The sequence below is a fragment of the Heptranchias perlo genome, chromosome 24 (assembly GCF_035084215.1).
Source record: "Heptranchias perlo isolate sHepPer1 chromosome 24, sHepPer1.hap1, whole genome shotgun sequence".
NCBI classification, from domain to species: Eukaryota; Metazoa; Chordata; class Chondrichthyes; order Hexanchiformes; family Hexanchidae; genus Heptranchias; species Heptranchias perlo.
In genome coordinates, this window is record NC_090348.1 from 27,011,110 (window position 1) to 27,035,277 (window position 24,168).

At 40.9% G+C, this 24,168-nt stretch overlaps 1 protein-coding gene across 3 annotated transcripts in view; it reads left to right on the top strand.

The window, feature by feature from the left end:
- Nucleotides 1–24,168, top strand: part of LOC137341637 (voltage-dependent calcium channel subunit alpha-2/delta-1) — a 588,942-nt gene that overhangs the window by 415,725 nt on the left and 149,049 nt on the right. For all 3 annotated transcript variants that reach the window (XM_068004938.1, XM_068004940.1, XM_068004939.1), the window contains 2 exons: nt 15,555–15,713; nt 16,839–16,943. In XM_068004938.1, coding sequence (XP_067861039.1) covers nt 15,555–15,713; nt 16,839–16,943 — 264 coding nt within the window. The remainder of the gene's footprint in view (nt 1–15,554; nt 15,714–16,838; nt 16,944–24,168) is intronic.

A 24,168-nucleotide genomic window follows, 5' to 3' on the forward strand; every position in this document is an offset into this window, starting at 1 on the left:
ATCTTAAGTGAGACAGGAGGCAGACGGGCTGGAATTCCTTCCACGATCCTGCCCGAAATTGGAAAATTGGTGAGAAAATGGAGTGAGGCCTACCTCTGCCTCCAAAACCCTGACCTGGATTTCCCCCATTGCTGCTGGAATGACAATTGGCCACCCCTTTCCTGCCTGCATCATGTAAATGCAGGCTTGGGGGTGGGGGGGAGGGTGGTGAAGGGAGAGATCCCAGGTTTCTGCCCCTGTTACCATCACTTTCTGGGACCCCTTGGTGAAAACTGGCAGTAGGCCCAGGGTAGCAGTGGTAAAAGTCCTGAAGTCTGTTGAAGAGGGCCTTGTCATTGCCTCCTCTTCCACCATTTCAGCCTCCTGCTCTTAACCGACGAAGGCCTCAACCGAGACCATTAGTGGGAGATGTACTGTTGCCTTTGGAGCTCTTCTGCCCCTTTAATGCAGCTCCCGTCACTTCGGGTCACAGCAGCTCTGCTTGCATTGCCCTGGAGACCCACTAGTGGGCTCCGACTTGGGGAGAATCCCATCAGGATCCTATCAATAATAGCTAATGACTCCCGACCCAGAAACCTGGGCTAGGCATATTGCAAGGTTGGGGCGCCGGGTAAAAGCGGGAAAAGGAAAATCTTGCCCAGAATGTCTAACCCCTGCCTGACCTTACCAAACACACTTTTTTTTTAAAAAGGCTAGCTTCTGACCTGAATCCTTAAGGATAATTAAACCTTAACCTCATACAGTGTTTACCTGACAGCAATTAATCTTTCTGGTCTTAAAGGGGCACAGCTTTACTTTATCAGTAGAATAATACATTGTGTGTTACATGGTAGAATGCTTTTATCCTGAAAAATTGCTCCTATCCTCATAAAATAAATATCACCCAACTTACCATCAGTGACGTCACAGGTGATCTGCTAATTTTTATTAAAAATTCTTATATCTAGTGTGTGTCCATCACACTTCAGTTGTCACACTTTATAATGTCAAAAGTATAAAAACTAATTCCTTTTCTGATCTGAAGCCTGAAATTTACAAGCATCCACCAATCTACAAACTTTGCTCACCAAAAGAAATTAACCTCTAATTGGCCTCAAGATTGGCCTTTGTGGCCTTGAAGACGCAACCTAGATTGAACAAAGATCCACCTTAGCAAAAAGATCCACCTTAGCAGCAGAATAATATGACATATCTGACTTGCCATGAGCAATACCATGAGAGACCTGTTGGTCAATTTAAAAACTGAGAACTGTCAAAATCGATATTGAAATATTACTTCACGTTATTGGACACATCAAAGTATTCAAGTCTATTCTTTGCTCAAACTTCCTGCTAGAAAGCATGACCGACAAAAAGACACACAATCAGATGAGATGGGACAGCTACTAGAAAGTCCTTGCAGGCGGGACGCATCCAAGAATTTCTCCAATTTTAGAAATCTGAAATAAAATAGCAATGATAGAAATATATAGAAGGTCCTTCGTGTCTGAAAAGTGAAGAGCCTGCTTAATATTTCAGGTGTAGCCACTTTGTCAGGACTGGAAAGTAGTAAGTCCTTTTATACAATGGAATGAATCAAAGCGGAGGAAGAATAATAGGTGTCAGAAAGAAACAGTTAATGGGCTAATAGTGTCTGAACCATTGAAAAATAACAAGAAGAAATGAAAAAGTGCTGGACAAAGATAATTTGTCAGGAAGTGGAAAACCATTGGAAAGACAAAAGGGGAGTAAAAAAAGTTCTAAAATGGATGTGATTGAAATGGAATGTGAATGGGAGAAACAGGCAGAATAATTTGGGGGATAGCTAAAATCTGAAGTTACTAAAGTCAATTTTCAGACCAGAGAGTTCAGAATTCCAAGGAGAAAGATGAAATACTGTTCTTGAAATTTGCATTGAGATTAGTTGAAACCAAAGACAGATAGGCTGGAGTCAGGAGTGGGGGTGGGGGGTGAGAAGTGGGGAGGAGGGGGGGAGTTGAAGCGATAAGCCACAGGGAGGTCAAGATCACACTAGTGGACAGAATGGAGATGCTCAACAAAGTGACCACACAGTCACTGTTTGATCTCCAAGTAGTGAACAGAGCACACTAGATTGGAGGAACTTCATGTAAATTATTGTCTCACAAGGAAGGATGTTTGGAGCTTTGAACAATACTGTAGGAAGAAGTAAATTGATGCTACATTTGCTACAGTTGTAGGTGAAACTGTCAGCAGTTGGGGGTGGAAGTAGAGCCAGAAATAAGTGTAATGGAAGAGCAAATAAGGGTACTGTGTAGGGTACCTCCAGAAAATAGATGGGGGAAAGGTGAGCTTGATAGTGGGATCACACTGTAGGTGATCAAAATAGTGGAAGGTGATCTGGCGGATATGGAGCCTAATGTCATGGAAGGTAAAGACAGGAATAGCGTTGTGGTGGTTGTGGTGGTAGTGGCGGCAGAGAAGGATCAACTAGAACTCCTACCACCGGCTGCCTTTCCTCTGGTATTTTCTCATGCAACCATAGCAAATGCAAACCTTTCCATGCACCTCTTCCTGTATCGCCCCAAACACTCCTTCCATGGACTTCTTTTAAAATAAGAAAACAACCTGTAATTGAAAGGGAGAAAAATTAATTGCTCAGTTGTTTTAATTCATCATCTGAAGGAACGTAGCCCTATCTTTTTCTTTTATCTAGGAACCTGGGTGAAGGGTCAGGGCCCACAGTGCAGGACACCAACAAAGTTGAAAGAGCAGAAAAGATGATGAGATAAATCAAGAAGTAACGATTGGGTGTATCAAGCTTGGATTTTCATATGGTGTAGATTATAGGATGAAGGGATGTCAAGAGTTTAACATTTCAAACTCCTGGGAAAGAGCAAGAAGAGAACACTGCAGTGAATTTTAAATTCAACATAATGAGGATGCTGGGCAGAGGGATAATGTGTCAGAAGACTTGTATAGTTTTGGTTATGTTGTACCAACCTAACAATTTGTGGTCCTATGACATAGCAATCAAGAACTGGTATTGGTGAAGTACAGTCTATTCTGTAAATTAAGCAACAAGTTCACATATAGAATAATGGTCGCATTTCGCACATAATTTTCAAAGCTTTTAGTCATGCCTCCCTGATCTCCTTTCCATCAGCAAATCAGTTTTTCTCCATGTGTAATCAAACAAAAAGGGTGGATGGTAGAGAATTGCAGGCAGCAATCTAAGCTCTGGCTTTAGATGATTATCTTTAATCTCAGGATTTGTGAGGTTGTCTGAACCCTTCTATTGGATTGCTGCCTTGAGATCCCAATCCTAGATTTTCATAGTCCAATTTAAGAACACCTTGAAGTAGGGTCTCTGGGTAATGTGAGTCACTTTTTTGTTTGGACTGTTTGTGTGTATATTTTTCTTTTTCTCATGACTTTCCCTTTTTGTATATATTATTGTCTCTCCTATTTCTCTGTAGGACTATATTTCTAACACTGCATTTAACATAATTGTGATGGGTTTTTCTCTGCCTGTATCTCCTCCTATTTGAATTTATATGTTTTCGCACATGCTGTCTCGTTCTCTTGCTCTTTCTCTCTCGCCCCCACCACCACCTTTCCCACACTTAGCTCACAAAGAAATGAAGCTAAACAACTCACTGACATCCACAACTCAATCCATCAAGGAAGCTAACTAAAAATATTATATGAGGACACCTAAAATGCTGATCAAACTGGAATGACTTGAAAATATTTCCCCTGGGTTTGCTATGTTACTTACAGCCCTACAAATCCCTTACTATTGGTTGATACTGGGCGTATACTTCAATGTGCTGCAACGTGATGAGTGCCTGATTTTAGCCGTACCATCAGGAGAGATGGAACAATTGGGGGCAAGGCAATTCCCCACAAGGAAAGAAGAATTTAAGGTCAAGTAACTCAGAGAGCTCTGTACACTTTCCAGCAGCTAGTTTTAAGAGTAGAGCGCAAGAAGAGAAAATATAAAACGATGGAGGAAAGGTTATCAAACTGCTTGTTTTGAATTGGATTATACTTTCCTCCTTTAACCAATGTTAATGAAAAAGCTACTGAGAGTATAAATCAGGCTGCCAACATTTTTTTGCTAACACTCGTGTCTGTTGGGAAGTAAAACTTATTGAAGCAATCGGTAACCTTTACAATGAAGTTGGGGAATGTTGAGTGCATCTTTCAAATTAATGTATCCAATATTCTTTATTGTAATATATTGTACAAATAAACCCTGTAATTGCTGCATTTTTCAGAGGTATTAGGATTTTGGCAGTATGACTTTGTTGAGACTACCTGCAATCGAACAGCTATGATTATTGGAATTTTGTCAGTAAATTCATCTAGAAAAATATTGCACTGCTCAATGCTTGGCAGTTATTTCTTAATGTGACCATACGTTACAAAATTCACAGCCATCAAGTTCATCCACTTGAAAGAAGCTCAACTCAAGGAAAATATGACACTATCCATAATAGTAAACACTGACAATTTTGTGCAGCATTTGGTATTTTTCGGATGCAAGTACCTGGTAGCTTTGTGACCTTACTAAACAAACATTTGTACACTATGTCTTACCAGTGGTTAGACTCAATATTTGTGGATACAGAACTAAAATCAGTATAGCTTATCAGTCCCATGACTACAGAGATACAATGTTTAGTATATATGAAAAAATAAACCCTATATAGCGAGCTAACTAGAGAGTATAAATAATTTACCTCGCAGCATATTAAAAAAAATGACAGCCAGACAGACCAGTAAACAAATAAACATTTGTAATGTTGTGAGATGTCACTGGTTATTCATGAAGTTGAAACAAATCATTTGCCTGAAGGATTTTAATTGAGTTTGATTTCCAAATGTCAACCATTCTTTTCAAAATGAATCATTCTGCCCCCTGGGTATTGTTTCATTTTCTTTCAGACGGTCCCATGTTGACAATCACAGCCTACCTGAAATATTATGAGTAGTGAATGAATCTCAATGAATCTTCTCATGAATTCTAATAACTGATGCTATTAACTGAGCTCGCCAGACTTTACCTCAACCTCACCAGTACTTACCGATGGAAAATATTTAGAGACAGCACATGCTGACTGATGTGAATCAATGTTTAAAGGCCATTTTGTTCTTTAGTTCAGTGAAAACCTCAAAAGATATGGTACAAAGGCCAACATGAATTCCAGATTTCTTCCTTCAACCAACAATCATGGATGATATCCACTGTTGGCTTTTTTAGAGCAAAACAGTAAACTTGTTCTTTATACATGTTTACAATTTCACTACAAATAACAAACAAATTAAATCCTTCTCTCGTTATTATTTTTTGGGTTAGCTAGGTGTCTGTCGTGCACATAAACATATCACAATGCTTCCGAGTCTCCAAACCAAATTAATGAGAAGTCCACAGACTTAGAGTTTGTTTCTTTGGCATAGGATTCACCGTCTCTCCCCAAAGCGGCACATCCCGCTTACCTTTTGCCATAAATTCACCTTTATGCAGCTTTAGTCCCAATGAGGACTAAAAATTATACATCGGTGTTGAAACTCGATGATGCCGTCTGGCAATAAGCTTGCAATGATTTTTTTACAATTACAATTTCTTATCAACACCAAAGGACGACTAATTCTAGAACAATCACTGCAAACCACCACATCAATTTTCCAAATATCCTTGTTTTTGATGTCTTCTGCAAGATCATAGAATCATAGAAAATTTACTGCACAGAAGGAGGCCATTCGGCCCATCATGTCCGTGCCGGCTAAAAATGAGCTATCCAGCCTAATCCCACTTTCCAGCACTTGGTCCGTAGCCTTGTAGGTCACGGCACTTCAGGTGCATAGCCAGGTACTTTTTAAATGAGTTGAGGGTTTCTGCCTCTTGCATCCTTTCAGGCAGTGAGTTCCAGACCCCTACCACCCTCTGGGTGAAAACATTTTCCTTAGCTCCCCTCTAATCCTTCTATCAATTACTTTAAATCTATGCCTTCTGGTTATTGACCTCTCTGCTAAGAGAAATAGATCCTTCCTATGCACTATCTAGGCCCACCATTATTTTCTACACCTCAATTAAATCACCCCTTAGTCTCCTTTGTTCCAAAGAAAACAACACCAGCCTATCCAATCTTTCCTCACAGCTAAAATTCTCCAGTCCTGGCAACACCCTCATAAATCTTCTCTGTTACCCTCTCTAGTGCAATTATATCCTTTCTGTAATGTGACCAGAACTGTACTTAGTACTCAAGCTGTGGCCTAACTAGTGTTTTATACAGTTCTAGCATAAGCTCCCTGCTCTTACATTCTTTGCCTCAGCTAATAAAGGAAAGTATTCCATATGCCTTCTTAACCACGTTATCGACCCATCCCGCTACCTTCAGGGATCTGTGGACATGCACTCCAAGGTCCCTCACTTCCTCTACACCTCTCAGTATCCTCCCATTTATTGTGTGTTCCCTTGCCTTGTTTGCCCTCCACAAATGCATTACCTCACACTTCTCCGGATTGAATTCCATTTGCCACTTTTCTGCCCACCTGACCAGTCCATTGATATCTTCCTGCAGTCTACAGCTTTCCTCCTCACTATCAAGCACACGGCCAATTTTTGTATCATCTGCAAACTTCTTAATCACACCCCCTGCGTTTAAGTCCAAATCATTAATACATACCACAAAAAGGATGGGACCGAGTACTGAGCCCTGCAGAACTCCATTGGAAACAGCCTTCGAGTGACAAAAACACCGGTCGACCATTACCCTTTGCTTCCTGCTACTGAGCCAATTTTGGATACAACTTGCCACTTTCCCTTGGATCCCGTGGGCTTGTACTTTTTTGACCAGTCTGCCATGTGGGACCTTGTCAAAAGCCTTGCTAAAATCCATGTAGAGTACATCAAACATGCTATCCTCATCAACCCCCCCCCCTTGTTACCTCCTCAAAAAATTCAATCAAATTCGTCAGACACGACCTTCCCTTAACAAATCCATGCTGACTGTCCTTGATCACTCCGTGCCTTTCTAATTGACAGTTTATCCTGTCCCTCAGAAATGATTCCAATAATTTGCCCACCACCGAGATTAGACTGACTGGCCTGTAATTATTTGGTCTATCCCTCACTCCCTTTTTAAACAATGGTACAATGTTAGCAGTTCTCTAACCCTTCAACACCATGCCTGAATCCAGTGACGATTGGAAAATGATGGTCAGAGCCTCCGTTATTTCCTGCCTTGCTTCTTTTAACAGCCTGGGATACATTTCATCTGGCCCTGGTGATTTATCTACTTTCAAAGATGCTAATCCCCTTAATACTTCCTCTCTCACGATGTTTATCCTTTCCAATATTTCACATTCCTCCTCCTTAACTACAATGTCTGCACTGTCCCTCTCTTTTGTGAAGACAGACGCAAAGTATTCATTAAGAACCAGACCAACATCTTCCGCCTCCACGCATAGGTTACCTTTTTTGGTCTCTAATAGGCCCTACTCTTCGTTATCCTCTTGTTCTTAATGTATTTATAAAAAATCTTGGGGTTTTCCTTGATTTTACTTGCCAATATATTTTCATGCCCTCTTTTTGTTTTCCTAATTTCCTTTTTAATTTCACCCCCGAACTTTCCATACTCGTCTAACCTTTTTGCAGTATTGAGTTCTCGATGTCTGACATAAGCTTTCCTTTTTTGCCTTATCTTACCCTGTATGCTCCTTGACATCCAGGGGGCTCTAGATTTGGTAGTCCCACCCTTTTTCTTTGTGGGAACATGTTTACTCTGCACCCCTTGAATCTTCCCCTTGAATGCCTCCCACTGCTCTGACATTGATTTACCTTGAAGTTGCTGTTTTGAGTCCATTTTTGCTAAATCACTTCTCAGCTTAGTAAAATTGGCCTTTCCCCAATTGAGAACTTTAACACCTGTTCTATCTTTGTCCTTTTCCATAACTATGCTAAATCTAACTGAATTATGATCACTACCACCAAAAAGCTCTCCCACTGCTACTCCTTCCACCTGCCCAGCTTCATTTCCTAAAACTAAATCCAGAACTGCCCTCTCTCTTGTTGGGCTTGCTATGTACTGGCTAAAAAAGGTCTCCAGGATGCAATTTTAGAATCTTGTGCCCTCTCTACCCTTCACATTGTTTGTATCCCAGTTAATATTAGGGTAGTTGAAATCCCCTATTACTGCCCTATTGTTTTTGCACTTCTCAGAAATTTGCCTACATATTTGCTCTTCTATCTCTCTCTGGGGGTCTATAGTATACTCCCAGTAGTGTGACTGCCCCTTTTTGTTCCTTAGCTCAACCCATATGGCATCATTTGATGATCCTTCTAACATATCATCCCTCCTCACAGCTGTAATTATTTCTTTAACCAAAATTGCCACCCCCTCTTTTTTATTCCCTTCTCTATCTCGTCTGAAAACCTTGTAACCAGGAACGTTGAGCTGCCATTCCTGCCCCTCGTTAAGCCATGTTTCTGTAATAGCTATGATATCATACTGCCACACGCCTATCTGTACCCTTAGCTCATCTGCCTTATTCACTATACTCCTTGCGTTGAAGTATATACCATTAAGCACTGCCAAACTCCTTTTGTTGTCTATTTTCTAACCTTTGTTTGCTTTGCCTTCCAAACTCACTTACTAATTTTCTACCTTCCATTTCCAGTTCTGATTCTGTCCCATCTGAATCTACACTCAGGTTCCCATCCCCCTGCCAAGCTAGTTTAAACCCTACCCAACAGCAGTAGCAAACCTCCCCACAAAGATATTGGTCCCGGCCCTGTTGAGGTGCAACCCGTCCGGCTTGTACAGGTCCCACCTCCCCCAGAACCGGTCCCAATGCCCCAGGAATCTAAAGCCCTTCCTCCTGCACCATCTCTCCAGCTACGCATTCATCTGCCCTTTCATCCTATTTCTACACTCACTAGTGCGAGGAAGGCAGAAAATTAGTAAGTGAGTTTGGAAGGCAGAGCAAACAAAGGTTCGAAAATAGACAACGAAGGAGTTCGGCAGTGCCTAATGATATATACCTCAATGCAAGGAGTATAGTGAATAAGGCAAGATAAAAGAATGAAAATAATTGCTCAGTATTTATTGAAGTTATTGCATACTGAGGACTGAGTTCAGTGTAATAATTTTACCTCGGGTTCAGAATATTACAAAATAAGGATGAGGAAGACATTTGACCCATCTAAGTTTATCTATCTATAAATAACCCATCAGAGCACCTTCTTCTTTAATGATGGCTAGTCCTTTATGTGTATTTCTTCTGTATACTTAGCAGTATGCCTTTAAAGGTACTCCAATTATCCATAACTAACATGTTAAACAATTTGTACCTCCCAAAAATTGCTGAAGCTCTTATCTAATTCTCTTGATGTTGGCCTTTTTAAAATTTTATACCTGCCTGTTGATCATTGTTGGTGCTGAATCCCAAATTATGTTCATCGTTCTGTTTTTGCTGTCACTGAAGACCAAAACTATGTCTGTTCCCTAAATATTATCTAAATCACTTACCAAAACCAAGTCAAGATGTTGATAACAGTCACTGCCTTGGAAGCACTCCTGGGTATCCATTATTTTCCACACTAACAATATATCAGCAGTATTTTTTTCTTTCCTCCGTCATTTTCTGTCCAAATTTTATCCCGTCATTTACTGCAAAAAAAATCCATGCTGGGCTACTAGTCGAATATATTTGCCAAAATTTTAAAACTGTAGCAGGAGCCATATGGCCAGGTATAGGACTAAAGATTTTAGAAATACAGTAACTTAGAACAAAATCTATTGCTTTTTATTATTGAGGCTTTAATTTCATTGGGTATGTGGTGGACATTAAATGTCAGTAACTGTGATTAATACAAGTTTTTAAAGAGACAATATAATATTCTGTTTGTGTACATGTGCTTTAAAAATAATTTCCCCACTCCACATGTACATACTGATTTAGTTTAAATATAATTTGTCATTCTAATAATTATTTTATGTCAATGATGAATTTTCTAAACCACACATACATTTTTGACATTGTGATAGAATTTTTAAAAAACTAAAAATTATCTTTGAAAAGCCACGTTTGTAATTGACAAATATGAAATGAGCTCACATTTCCAAGCTCTGCTCAGTCTTCATTTCACGTCTCTTTGTTCAAATATTCATTACTTCTTGAACAACCGTATGTAGGCAACTCATTATATAGAGAAGGGAGTTGTAAATGAAGGCTTTTTAACAATCATGATATAAACTCACTGATCAAAAAAGCATAGTATGAAATGCAGAAAAGAATTTATTTTAAACATAGATTTGAACCCTAATTAATCAAGACATAGTCTATTACTGTGACAAGCTTAAACTCTCATGGATGTCTGTTCTAGTTACACATTTTTACTAAGATTACCACCATCCAGGAGCAAGTCAGATTTTCAGCAAAAAACACTTGGAACTGAAAGAGCTGTTGTCAATTAGCCGCCCTCTTGTGCTAATCTATTCATCCAGAATGCAATGTGTTATATTTGCAAGTATTATATTTCATTTGCTATTTGTCTGCCCAAATATACAACTGATCTAAATCCTGCTGCCAATCATTAACTGTACCCTCTTTACTGCTCCTTTTTAATATCTGGAAATTTAAGAGAGTTACAATTGGTTTCAACATCCATATAGGAGTACAGACCCTGCAGTGTTACACACAACTCAAACGCCCCCCCCGCCCCACCCCACCACCACCGCAGTCTGACATAATGAGGTAGATTTTCAACGTCATAGAGATAAAAATCGGGCCGTTTCAATAACGGATGGCCGATCCGCATATGCCAGTTTTATGCCCGGGTGACAAGTTGAAAATCTACCCCATTGTCCCTCCCAAGTTCCTTTTGTGGCAGTACCCAGCACTAATAATTTTTTTTCAATCACCTGTCCAGTGAAAACAAGTAATCTTTAACTGCATTAGAGGCATGTTTACTAGTCTTTGGTCACCAAATAATGCTGGGATGTTTCCCTACGCTGACTGAAAAATATGAAATTGGAAGGTTTTTCTCAGTTAAATTTGTTTTCCCACTCTCATCACATGATTGTTAACACACCAAAAATTCCTTTTTTGTTAATTCCATGTACATGACCAGTTTTATGAAATGGAATTTAAGAAGCTGTATTGTGTTGGTACTTCATCGTCCTGAGTATTTTGACTCGTAGCAAAGGTCCTGGTGACGAGATTCTCTCAAAAGCACCAGATGGTTTATCCCTTTCCTAACTGATACAGACCACCTACCAACTGTAACCACTGCTTCAATGTGGCTCAGACCAAGCTATTAACCTGTGTGGGGATACTCACCAACCATCGGTCTGTGATACCACATGTTGGTGCTACAGTGTACTGTGTCATTGCATCACTGGCAAATCACCCGTTTTATCCGTTTGGATACTCATTGTCATTCGAAACAGATGTAGATCATAGGGGGATTTTTAAAGTAGAATTGTCAGGAGGTGTGATCTGGTACTATTAAAAGTTGGTGAAGAAGTCTGGTTTTGGAGATTTGGAAATAGAGTTCCCTCAAGGTGATCAAGAATATTTATTGCTAAGTGTTCAATTAGTAGGGACTGAAGGGTAGAAAATGATTTGAGTTTGCAATTTATGTTATAAATTACAAATTTGACATTGTTACTGCACTGCTTGACTACACTGTGTAGTGATCTGATTGAAAGAAAGCCAAGGTCGTGGCTCCAAGTACGAAAGCAGCCTGCAGGAAGTTGGACCAGAGAGGACTCACGTATTGTGTCGGGATGCCAAAGGCAGATGCCTGTGTTAATACGACTTACTTCACCTGCTGGAAAATCATGCTTTATGCAAAAAAAAATGTTGAATATTTTAATAGTATTTTTCAGATATATTTTCTAAACATTCTGTTGGTCTGATTTATTTCTATATATTTTAGATGAATAAAACTTGTGGGGAATATCAATAGTAACTGTGCACTTGCTTACAGAATATTCCACCTAGTACTCAGTCAACTGTGGGTTACTACAGATGTCAAGAGTCAGAAATCTTCCATATTTTAAGATTCATTCACTATATCTACATTGCTGTTTCCTCACAATCTGCCTGTCAGAATTTAATCATTGACCGAATCTTTAAAATTTTTAGTGTTGTTTTCTGGCCTAGAGGAACTTAGGTATGCTCCTGATAAGGTCACAGAACTGTTTGGCTGGGATTCTTGCATTTGGAGCAGGTGAAGGAGCTAAGAGAGTAGTTTATTGTGCTTGTCTTCTCCAAGAGTACACTAAACATCCTCCCCTATCTATCTACTTTAGTGTATATACTCATTGTGAGGAAGGTGGATAAAAGTCTAGGGGGTTATAGTAACATCTAGGTATTTGAAGCCATTCTCTGACCATTAGTGGCGGATTCCCATGGGTGTCTCCAATTTGCTTTGGAGTAGTTAAGTCTGTAATATGAAGTTCTTGACTGGAAAATAACTGTTAGCGAGGTAGGAGGGATGGCCATGTGTTGGTGGTTTACAGTGATATTGTGTGGTTGACCCCTTCAGTTTGCAAACCGTGGATTTGTGGATTTATCCTCATAGCTGTTGCCATGGGCAGAGTTAGGTGAAGGTGGTAGCCCTCACTAATCCCTCATTGGGAGGGGAACATGGAGGTTTGGTAGCTGCAGAGTGTCATAAACCTCCACGTACCCTCCTCAAAGTAGAGGGTTATGATTCCTTTCCATAATGTTTTTCCAAAGGTCATTCTTTCAAGTATAGGGAGAAAGAAGCTGTTTTTCCCAGTTGAATGGCTTCTCAGCATCTATGGAGAGTGTTAGGCTAGGGGTTTTGATGCTGTTTCAGTGGTGAACCACCCGCAGATGAAGCCTGTTTGGGAACGACCTCATCCAATATGGAACTGAAGAATTTTGATATTTTATAATAATTACTATTGAGTTTACAAATATGCCTGAAGCTCTAAGCTGAAGGGAAGATTCAGCCTGTCAAATGGTAAACATTACTACTGTATCTCAGCTTAGGGGAATTATGACCTACAATAGAGTATTGCTGTGAAACGCATAGCTGAATATGCAAACTGATAGCTTCCCAATCAGGCCCCTGCCCAACCTATTGATCTTACACCCTGGCAAGAAATCAGAAGGGCTACAGAAATATTCCAAGTCTTGTTTTCCAGCAGAAGTTCTACCACACTCAGCTGGCCCTTTTCCAATACCTCCACATCAAGCACTTCCTCCAGGACCCAACAAAGCACTACAAAATGAAGCAAAAACCAATTGTCTTACAACAATGACACTGCATCAACCCTAAATATGTCTCTGCCCCGTCCACTGTGCTTGTGCTCAGTCATCACAGAAAACCTAAGGGAGGGGTGGGAGCAAGACCTAGGAAAGAAGAATGGAAGCAAATTTTAGGACAAACCATCACAGCATGCAGTAACTTGTGATGGGACCACCTCAAACTTTTACTCTAAGTAAACCATCCCTTGCATAAGCTGCAGAGGTTCCACCCTCCTGCTTGAATGCTGGAGAGGTTGTGGCTAGTCTGGCATGCTCCTTCAAATCTGGTCCTGTTTCTGAAACCAGCCATTTTGGGCAGCATCAAGATTCAAGCCAATGCCGGCATTGAGATTCCCCCGGACCTCCTCCTGTCCTTGCCGCGTTGACTCTTCAATCAATAGAGCTGCACAACTTTCTCTGCTGATGGTGAGAAAATCAATTCTCATCATGGCAACGGCCTATGGTACACAGACAGAATCATATATATTAAGCAGCTGTGGAACATGTACTATCTGGAGCAAGTGATATATGGTCTCCCCATACAGCTGGAAGAGTGCTAAGCAGCTTTTCCGACATCCGACCTTCTCAATACTTACCAATACCAACTGGGCCAAATGGCTTGTTTCTGTGTTGTAATTTCTATGTAATATATCCCTGCAAAAGAATAGCAACCCAACTGAGCAACACAAGTTACAAGTCTGTCCGCAAGTGTGACCCTGACCTGCCGGTCACTTGCTACTTTAATTCCCTGTCCCACTCCCACTCCCACTCTGACCTCTCTGTCCTCGGCCTCTTACACTATTCCAATGAAGCTCAACTTAAGCTCGAGGAACAGCATCTCATCTTTCGTTTAGGCACTTTACAACCTTCCGGACTCAACATTGATTTCAATAACTTCAGATCATAATCACTGCTCCCATTTTTTCGGTCAGCTAGTGCTGGTAATGGTTCTGCTGCTGCCATTTACAGCTACTCCTGATCAATCTTTTGTTTCTTAACCTGTCCCATTACCACCCTCCTTGCCTTACACCATCATCCGTTTTGACATTTAAACTCTCTTGTCCTCTACCCTATCACAGACCTTCCCTTATGTTCTTTCCTCCCCCCCCCACCCCGCCCCCCGCTTTCCCCGCCTCTGTACTTCCTTAAAAACTTTAACTCTTTAACATATTCCAGTTCTGACAAAAGGTCTTCGACCTGAAACGTTAACTCTGTTTCTTTCTCCACAGATGCTGCCTGATTTGCTGAGTATTTCCAGCATTTTCTGTTTTTATAACACAAGTTACATATAACATTACTATCCCAGTGTTCTGACTGTATTGATGTCTATTTATATAAATACTATCTAAACAAAAGTGTACCAATATATGAATCAATACAAGACTTTAAAAAAAAAAAAATCAGCACCATAATTCCTGTGTTATATGCCATTGTATAGCTGCCTAACAGAATTAATCTTTCTTTTCTAATAAAGCGGTTTAATTAAAGTGTCTTAGATGATTAAATAATAAAATAGAAATGTAGGACAATGGAATCTCTTGGCATAAGGCCAAACGTTGTGCAGCATTATATCAAGCAATGGTATTACTCATTAGTCAGAGTACGGAATCAAATATATAATGAACTTGGTGTCTTATGTGAAGGTCTCTTATAAAACACATTGTCATAGGCAAAAGTGATGATCTTTTTAACATTTGGACCTAAAATTAGAGTCTAGAAATTACTATTGGCAAAATTAGTGGATAAATGCTTAATGTATTCATGAAGATCCTTTGTCTACTATTTCAGCAGAGGCACAAATGGATTTAAAATAAGTAGCTGATCACGTATTAAAATAATGGATATAGCAATAGCACAAAAACCTGTGCTAACGTTCTCACTTCCTCTCCTGAAGGCAAATAATTATGCTAGAGTATGATTCCATGAGCAGCTGGTGCCTTCTGGTACCTTGTCCAAGTGGCCCAGTGAGCCTAGGCAGAGGTTTAGTCAGGTGGCGTTATAACCTGTGCTGCCCTTGCCGAACACCACATATGCACACTTTCCAGCAAAGGTCGTTGGATAGCAATGCGGAGCAGGGAAGTAAAACCATCAGAGCAGCCAGTTGTAGCTTCACCTACCACTGTTCCAGCTGAGAGCAGCACAATCTATTGAACCTGGGCTACCTTGGTTAGTGGTCTCTATGGCTTAGTCTGACATCAGGCAGTGTATTTACCATTACTGGATCATTGGGGTGTGAGACTAAATTATTTAACTTATTTAAATCATGCATTCTGATGACATTTTGTTTTACTTTATTTCAGTTCAACAATCAAGCAGTATCTGTCAGCTGCTTCACACACCTTGTGCAAGCCAATGTCCGAAATAAGAAGGTCCTCAAAGAGAAGGTGAACAAAATACAGGCGAAAGGAATCACTGACTATAAAAAAGGGTTTACGTTTGCTTTTGAACAGTTGCTAAATGTAAGTAGAGTCATCTCTGTTCCAAATGATTGTATGGATGATATATTGAATTTAGTTCTGAAATTAGGCTTAGAATTTAGTAGTCATGTTCAATTCTAAAACAATGGAACTAAATGCAAACAATTGTGATTCTAATAATTATTTCAAACTTTAAAGAAAAACAAGAAAATATCAATGTTACATATACTGTGTGATTACTTTGTATTCAGATAAATACTGCAACTTAAAAAATACAATTAACAATAGTCCAAATAAATTGAAGTTGTATTTGAGATTCAGCATCCCAGTGTCACCGAGACTCAAACAAGTGTAGCTGAGAGAAAGAAAACATGCTACATCTAAGTATCACTGGCAAAAGCTCTGATTGAATCAATTTGATCTAACCCCAAAGATCCAACTTTCATGCCAGTGATTTTAGAGTGCTGGATTGTGAAAACTGCCCATCACCATGAGCCATTCATACAGCATGAGAAGCCGCATTTCAGTTAACAGGCTCAGCAAAATTAGTCCTCTTTCACATTGATCACACTTAGTATAAAAAGACTGATGTGTAAGATACAATCGCTAAAGGAATTGGACTCCATTTATTTCCATCCAACCATTTCTCAATGCAATAAAGCAAAAGGATATGAGATATTTAAAATGCAGAAAAAAGGATAAGAATGTGACTCCAATGATTAATTATAATATCAGCACTAGTTTTTAAAATAATATTTACTTTTATGAAGTAGGCAATCCTATTTAAATAGTTTACTATGTGTCTCTGAAGGTGCATTTACAATACAGATCCTGACTTTGGATTCAGGCTTCATTTACACCATAACTGTAGCATTGGTGCAAAGCAAAATCACTTCACAATGTACTCTAAAAGTAACAATGATATTAAGGGAACAAAGATATAAGGCGCTTGTGGCAAAAGTAGAGTCTTGTTTTCCATCAGGTATGATGGTACATATGGGGTTAAAAGCCAGTTGCACATAGAAAATGATGACAACTTGTTTTGATACACAACGGACCAAAATATAAACATTTTGTCTGGTCAGTTATTGGATGGAGGGGCCAGGCCTTTCAGTTTAGGTACAGCGTGTTAGCACTAGAATCATGTTTCCTGTTCATTCTTTGTAGTTCAATGTGTCCAGAGCAAATTGCAACAAGATCATCATGCTATTTACAGATGGTGGGGAAGAAAGAGCCCAGGAAATCTTTGAAATGTACAACCAGGACAAAAAAGTAAGTATCTGTAAAACTATTGGTTTTGCTTCAAAAATGCCATGACAACAATATTAGAATTGATATTGACAGAGTTGTCGTGGATAGGAATTATCAAAATGGCTCAACATAAAATATATTGTAACCCAATAGGGGGCATATTTTGTCTATTTTCAGAAAACAAGTTATTGGGAACTGATCCAGTCAAAGATTTTCTTTGGCATGTACCTCAATCCAAGTATTATTTGGCATAACTTAAAAATATAATATGACATGACAGATTTTGCTGACATAATAGTGTTGTAAACCTGGAAATTTAAATCAGTTTCCCTAGAGCTGGATAATTTATCTTAAGGGGAAAGTGAAATGATAAATGGAGTCACATTAATCTCTTGGCCAAAAATTTTCATTGTAATGCTATAAACTATTGCAATAATACCCCTCCAATATTGTAATGCAATACAATGGGTTCACTTGTCAGTCAAATTATATTAGTTAAGAAACACTACCATCAAGAACAAGCCATCACTAATGCATTAGACGTTGGTAGAGCAAATTCTGCAATAAAGGAAAACCTTGTCATCTAATCGGCGATGATTCTCATTCTCCGAGCCTACAAACTATCACTCCATCACAGTCTTTCTTATTTTTTCTGTTTTGCTAATAATCCTACAAAATTTTCACTCTGTTCCTTTTAAGCCTATTGTGGCCATTTTCAGTTTGTTACGTTCTTGGGTTTTACTCAGATATTTCCCAGCATTCAGGACCACTCTTGTAGGCGAGCTCTCACTCTGTCATGTTTTGAGGCTTTTTAACAATTTAACCGAGGAGGAATTTAGAATAATTTATATTGAGATGTTGCTTTTAAGTTAAATTTCGCTCAACATTCAGCTTCCAAGAATGTGGATTCCAATTCAGACAAAATGTTGATCCCGAACAGTGCTTCTTGCGTACCACATCAGCTTGAGACAATGAAGGCTTGTTAAAGACATTCCAGTGAACGTTCACACACAAGGGGGTAGGTTTTGATTGCTGGGCGGCCCACTGGCAGAGCATGTTGGTTGGCCCGCCCATTCCGGCAGCGAAGGTGCCCCGTCATTTTGAGGCTGCGTCCTCATTTAAATTCGGCAGGTGAGCAGCAGGGCAGCAATCAGGTGTCCCGACACAGCTTGTTGCATTGAAGACTGGAAATCGAGGCAAGGCGGCTGCCAGCAAAGTAAGTTACAGAGGTGGGGGGTCACGATACCGGCGGGTGGGGATCCCAGGACGGCAGCAGGCCCATATTATTTTTGTGGGCCCCAGAGGTGCAATGCTGCTCCTCCAAGGCCCACAAAAATAAGAGTACATTTACTTTTAGAGTACCCCTTCTCCATTATTTCCCATGGAACTGATCAAAGCCTGCAGTATGCTGGTTTCAACTACCGAAAAAGGCAGTCGGGGTTCTATTTACTATTTATAGAACCCCCATTTCCATACAATACATACTGTGTTTTCTGTGTCCTATAAATGTGCCTCTGCAGGATAGAACTCAGTTTGTGTCAGTTGAGGTGGAGTTTTCAATTAATTCCATTGATATGAGACAGGCTGACTGCATTTATTGCAATATTTATTAATGTTCAGCTTGATCTGTCTGCAGAAGTGGAAAACCTGAGAAGATGAACAATCGGGGTGAATGATCTCGATCCACTGGCATGCTTTTGTGGAAATGGGTGACTGTGACTAGGTTTGAGGAAAAGTGTATTTATACCAGATCAGGTTGATTCTAGATCAGACAAGTGCTAGAGTCTTGGGTAATCACTCAACCTCTGGGTAACTAAGCCCAAAATAATGTGGTCACGTGGATTATTTTTGTCCGCTCTGTGGATTTGTGTGCCTTGTTTGATTTCCATCTGTTGGATACAGATGGGCTTCTACTTTTCAGCACGGACCGGAGACAGAACATAATATGTTGATGGGATAAGATGAAGTAAGTTTGGGAGGAGACTCGTGTGGAGCATAAACACCAGCATATACCTTTTGGGTCGAATGGCCTGTTTCTGTGCTGTAAATTCTATGCAATACTATGTGCTATACTATGTAATACTATATAATATTAAAAGGGCCCTAGCATCTGAATCAGGCAGGTGCTTTGAACACTGGGTGGTAGGCCTTTTAAAATGGCGTCAGCCGCATCACCAGTGCTCATGGGGTGGTAAGGCTACTGACCCCATTTTAGGGCCATTATTGCCCCGTTAACACCAAGCGAGGCAGCAGGGGTTGGCTGCATGGAGCTCAAACTGAGAAGTGCGCTGATGGGTTTAATCAGCAGCTTGAATGGGCACAGAGACCTGATGGGCATTCAGACTTTCAGTCCAGCTGACAAAGGACACAGATACAGCCTGCAGAAATCTGGTAAGAAAGCCAGACACATGGACTGACAGCCCCCTGCTTAAGTTCAGCGCTGACTAGTTTTAGAGAATTTACTGGTCAGAAAAGTGTATTTAGCCCTCATACATTGATAATGTGGTGCGTTACAAGAAGTGTTACAAAATGGATTAAAATTTACTGTAAATGTTATTCTGTTCATTTACATAGTAAATGTCAAATAAATCATCCTGCTGGTTTATAATTGGCTTTGTCTCACTAGGATGTTCATCAGCTCCCCTTCTGGAAGATAGAAAAATGTACATGGGGTCAAATGTGAGATTATAATATCCAGTTCATGTAACATTAAGTTTCATGTATCAATGGTTAAAGTGAAGAACCTCAGTCTCCAGCATGCTGCACAGCCTTTCTGTCTCTGGCACTCTGCATAGGCTCTGTATCCTTGGCATGCTGCTCAGCCTCTTGGTAATTGGTGTTCTACGATCCCTAGGTCATGCTGTTGTATGCCTAGATAATGGGCAGTAAAGATAAACTCCTAATTATAGGGGACGTGGCGGATGCTTACAGTGCCCAGTGCTACTAAACCAGAGAGAATAGCTAGTGCAGACCTGGAATTTGTAATAGTCCCTGTGAACTATTGGGGATATCTAACAAGCTCCCTTGTGATCTTCTACACTTCAGAAAAACTCTAACAGACTGTGGTTTCAGCTATAAATGACAGAACAGATTTTATTTAAAGTAGTCGATAAACAGTAGCAATAGACAGTACAAAACATTTATCTGCATCTCCTCAATACCAAAGCAACAAATGGTGAGACCACTGCTTATTCTCTCATTAATAGAAACATAAGACAGTACAGGACTGGAAAAGATTCTGCAGTACAGCTGGTCAGGCTCAAAAACTATACTCCTCAATAATTGATCTGGATCACCATTTGTAACATAAGGAATGAACTTGCATTTACATAGCACTTTTCATGACCTCTGGACGTCCCATAGAGCTTTACAGCAGTCACTTTCGTAAAGTAGGAAATGCGGCAGCCAATTTGTGCACAGCAAAGTTCCACAAACAGCAATGTGATAATGAGCAGATAATCTGTTTTAGTGTTGGTTGAGGTATAAATATTGGTCAGGACAACAGGGAGAACTCCCCTGTTCTTTTAAGTCCACCTGAGAAGGCAGATGGGGCCTTCATTTAACGTTTCATCTGAAAGACGGCACCTCCAACAGTGCAACACTCCCTCAGCACTGTACTGAAGTGTCTGCCTAGATTTTGTCCTCAAGTCTCTGGAGTGGGGTTTGAAACCGTAAGCGTGACTGCTACCACTGAACCACAGCTGACGCCTACAGAAGCATTTGGTTCTGTCAGACCCATGGAGTCTCCAGCCCTTATTATGAAGGCATCAGAAGAATTGATGAACTAGAGCAAGAATATCCATGATATGCTTTCCATCTCCTTTGAAGTTCAACCAGGAACATAGAAAATCAAATGTATATCTCTCACAATTGCATAAGGCTATGAAGCATCCATAGGATTTAAAACATAAGGGGATGTTGCCTGGCCAGGGTATACATTTGTACTCTTTGAAACCTAGGATCTGTGAAAACTAAGGGTGCTTTCTATAGTGGGAACAAATTTATCCGCTTACCATAAGGATTTCCTGAATTTATGCCAGATGCAAGACAACTGCTGTTTGCACATGCTGCCCAGCACGTTATCCTAATTTGATTGATTTCAGGACAAAGCTAGCAGACCGTGTAAGTGGGTTTTTACTTGTTTTGAAGAGGAATAATGACTTTAAAGGGAAATTTGAGCAATGATGTAGAGCAAAAAATCAAGGAGGACTGGGTGGCAAGCACTGAAGAAATGTATTTTTCAGTGTTAACAAATAAACATCATTTGAATGAACACCACTTCAGATTTGCTTTTTTATTCATTCAGCCAATTATTTAACTTGAAGCTGTCAACTGTTAACATGTCATCCATCGTGCCTTGATGCATTTATCCAAGGTAATTCTGGAGGGAAAAGGAAACATGATGGTTTCTTTGGCTTTTAAATCTCCTAACAGAACAAAGCGACTGTCGTCTAAAATTAGCAAAAAATTATTTAATTCAAGCAGTTTTATCACTTCTATAAATTGTTGTAGCTATTCCCACAGACATGAAATTATATTGTGCATGTACAGTACCACTTGGATCTACACCCATTCTAAAAATGAACTTGAACATACTAACTTGGTAACTGAAGACTTTTCCAGTAAGTAAGCATTTCAGAGAAACTTGTGTGACGTAGCTTGTTTTAGGTTTGATGTGGAGATGCCGGTGATGGACTGGGGTTGACAATTGTAAACAATTTTACAACACCAAGTTATAGTCCAGCAATTTTATTTTAAATTCACAAGCTTTCGGAGATTTTCTCCTTGCCTGAGGAAGGAGAAAATCTCCGAAAGCTTGTGAATTTAAAATAAAATTGCTGGACTATAACTTGGTGTTGTAAAATTGTTTACAATTGTTTTAGGTTTGTTAGTAACTGGAAGCTTGATATGGGGCTTGATTTTCCAGGGAAATTGCAGGTGCATTGGGGGCGGGGGGGGCTCCAAATGGATTCCCCATTGACGCGTCTGGGTGCGCGTGCACCTCCCGAATATGAAAGTCCAACTGGCAATTAAAGCCGGCGGGATGATCATTTACATTGTTGTTGAGCTAGTTTAAGTACTTGAATTACTTAATTTTCTCCACATTTTGGCAGGGGTGCGATTTTGAAGCATCCTCAGCGTGTTTCCCGTGCTGTGGGAAACACTCCATGTTGCAACAGACGTGTTTCAGCCAGCAGCCAATGAGACATTCAAATGCTTGTTTGACAGATCGGGAAAAAAGGTCACTTATTGCAGCAGGGCACTCAGTTCTTTCAGACAAAGTTTTGGCTGCAAGATTTTTGTGTTTTCACTGAAAATTCTTACTTGCCACTTAAAATTCTGCTGTTCAAACATATTTAACTACATTGCGGACCCCGTCAAACTCACATCGTCAGGATGGGGGGAGCGCCATGACTGCATTCACCACTACATCCGAGGACGAGCAACATCACCAGCCTCGCCAGGCACGGCGTCCACCTCCGCCACGTGGAGCTCCACAACACAGTGCTGTGCCACAGGCACCTGCACAAGAGCACGGAGGGCAACAACAGAGAGCGCACGTCGCAGGAGGCACAACCCTCGCTACAGGGTCTACAGACCGGGGCTCAGCTTCCTGGACCTCTCTGAGGAGCATTGCATATGGAGGCTCAGAGTCAGTCACCAGGTAGTCGCTGACATCTGCAGCCTCCTTCATGCTGAGCTGCTCTTGACTGGGCCGAGCAGCATCTCCTTACGTGTCGCTGTTAAAGTCACCACTGCCCTCAACTTCTTCACCTCTGGATCATTCCAGGGTGCCACCGGGGACATCGTTGGGGTCTCTCAGTCGTCTGCACACAAGTGCATAAGGCAGGTCACCGACGGCTTGTTTCGCAGGGCCTCGCAGTACGTCAACTTCCACATGGACAACCTCAGCCAGACGAAGAGGGCAGTGTGATTCCACTCTGTGGCTGGCTTCCCACGGGTGCAGGGTGCAGTCATTTGCACCCATATAGCAAGATGAGCATCTCCACACGAGCCACAACTGTTCATCAACAGGAAAGGATAACACTCCATCAACACTCAGCTCGTTTGTGGCCACTGCAAAAGATTCCTTTACATGTGCGCCAGATTCCCTGGCAGCTGCCACGATTCCTTCATCCTTCGGGAATCCAACATCCTGCCTCTCTTCCACGCACCGAACACCCAGAAGGGCTGGCTCCTCGGGGACAAGGGATACTCCCTGCACACGTGGCACATGACACCACTGAGGAACCCCATCACCGAGCAACAGAGTTGATATAACGACAGCCACATTGCCACCAGGTCTACAATTCAGCATGCTGTAGGGCTGCTCAAGATACGTATTAGGTGCCTTGATCGTTCTGGGAGAGCGCTTCAATACGCACCAGACAGAATGGGACGCATTATAGTCGTGTGTTATGCCCTGCACAATATGGCACAACAGAGAGAGGTGCCGCTTGAGGAGGCCCCATCCACATCTGCCATTCATATTGAGGAGGAGGAGGAGGAGGAGCAAACCATGTGCAGAGCAGCGGCTCATCTGGCTATTCATGAGGGCAGAGAGCCACTGATCTATGAACGGTTCTCCTAACATCAGACAGTGTGAAGAGTCCAGTCCTCTCACCACTGGATAGAGCAGTGCCCACACTAGCCTCCCCCCACCCCCCCCCCCCCACCCCTCCCTGCACAAAACAGTCCTGCAACTACACAAACACCCACTGTGGAGTGACCCAATGGGTAGTATCAAGTGTTCACAGTGAAGCTCATGAAAGGGCCCTATTACAGAAGCCAGTCAAGAATGGCCAAGATGTGGCAGTAGTGGTGACAACAATAATATTTAATGTGAGTTCAACATAAAGCTAATATAAATAAAAAACATGACCAACCGTCGAAAACCCTTGTGCATCCGGGTACAGTAGCATAGTGGATATGTTAATCCAGAGGCTTGAACTAATAATCCGGAGTCATGAGTCCAAATCCCGTGACGGCAGCTGGGGAATTTAAATTCAATTAATTAAATAAAATCTGGAATTAAAAAAAACTAGTGTCTGTAATGGTGGCCATGAAACTACCGGATTGTCGTAAAAACCCATCTGGTTCACTAATGCCCTTTATGGAAGGAAACCTGCCGTCCTTACCCAGTCTGGCCTATATGTGACTCCAGACCCACAGCAATGTGGTTGATTCCTCTGAAATGGCCTAGCAAGCCACTCAGTTGTACAATCTCGCTAAAAAAAAGTCATAG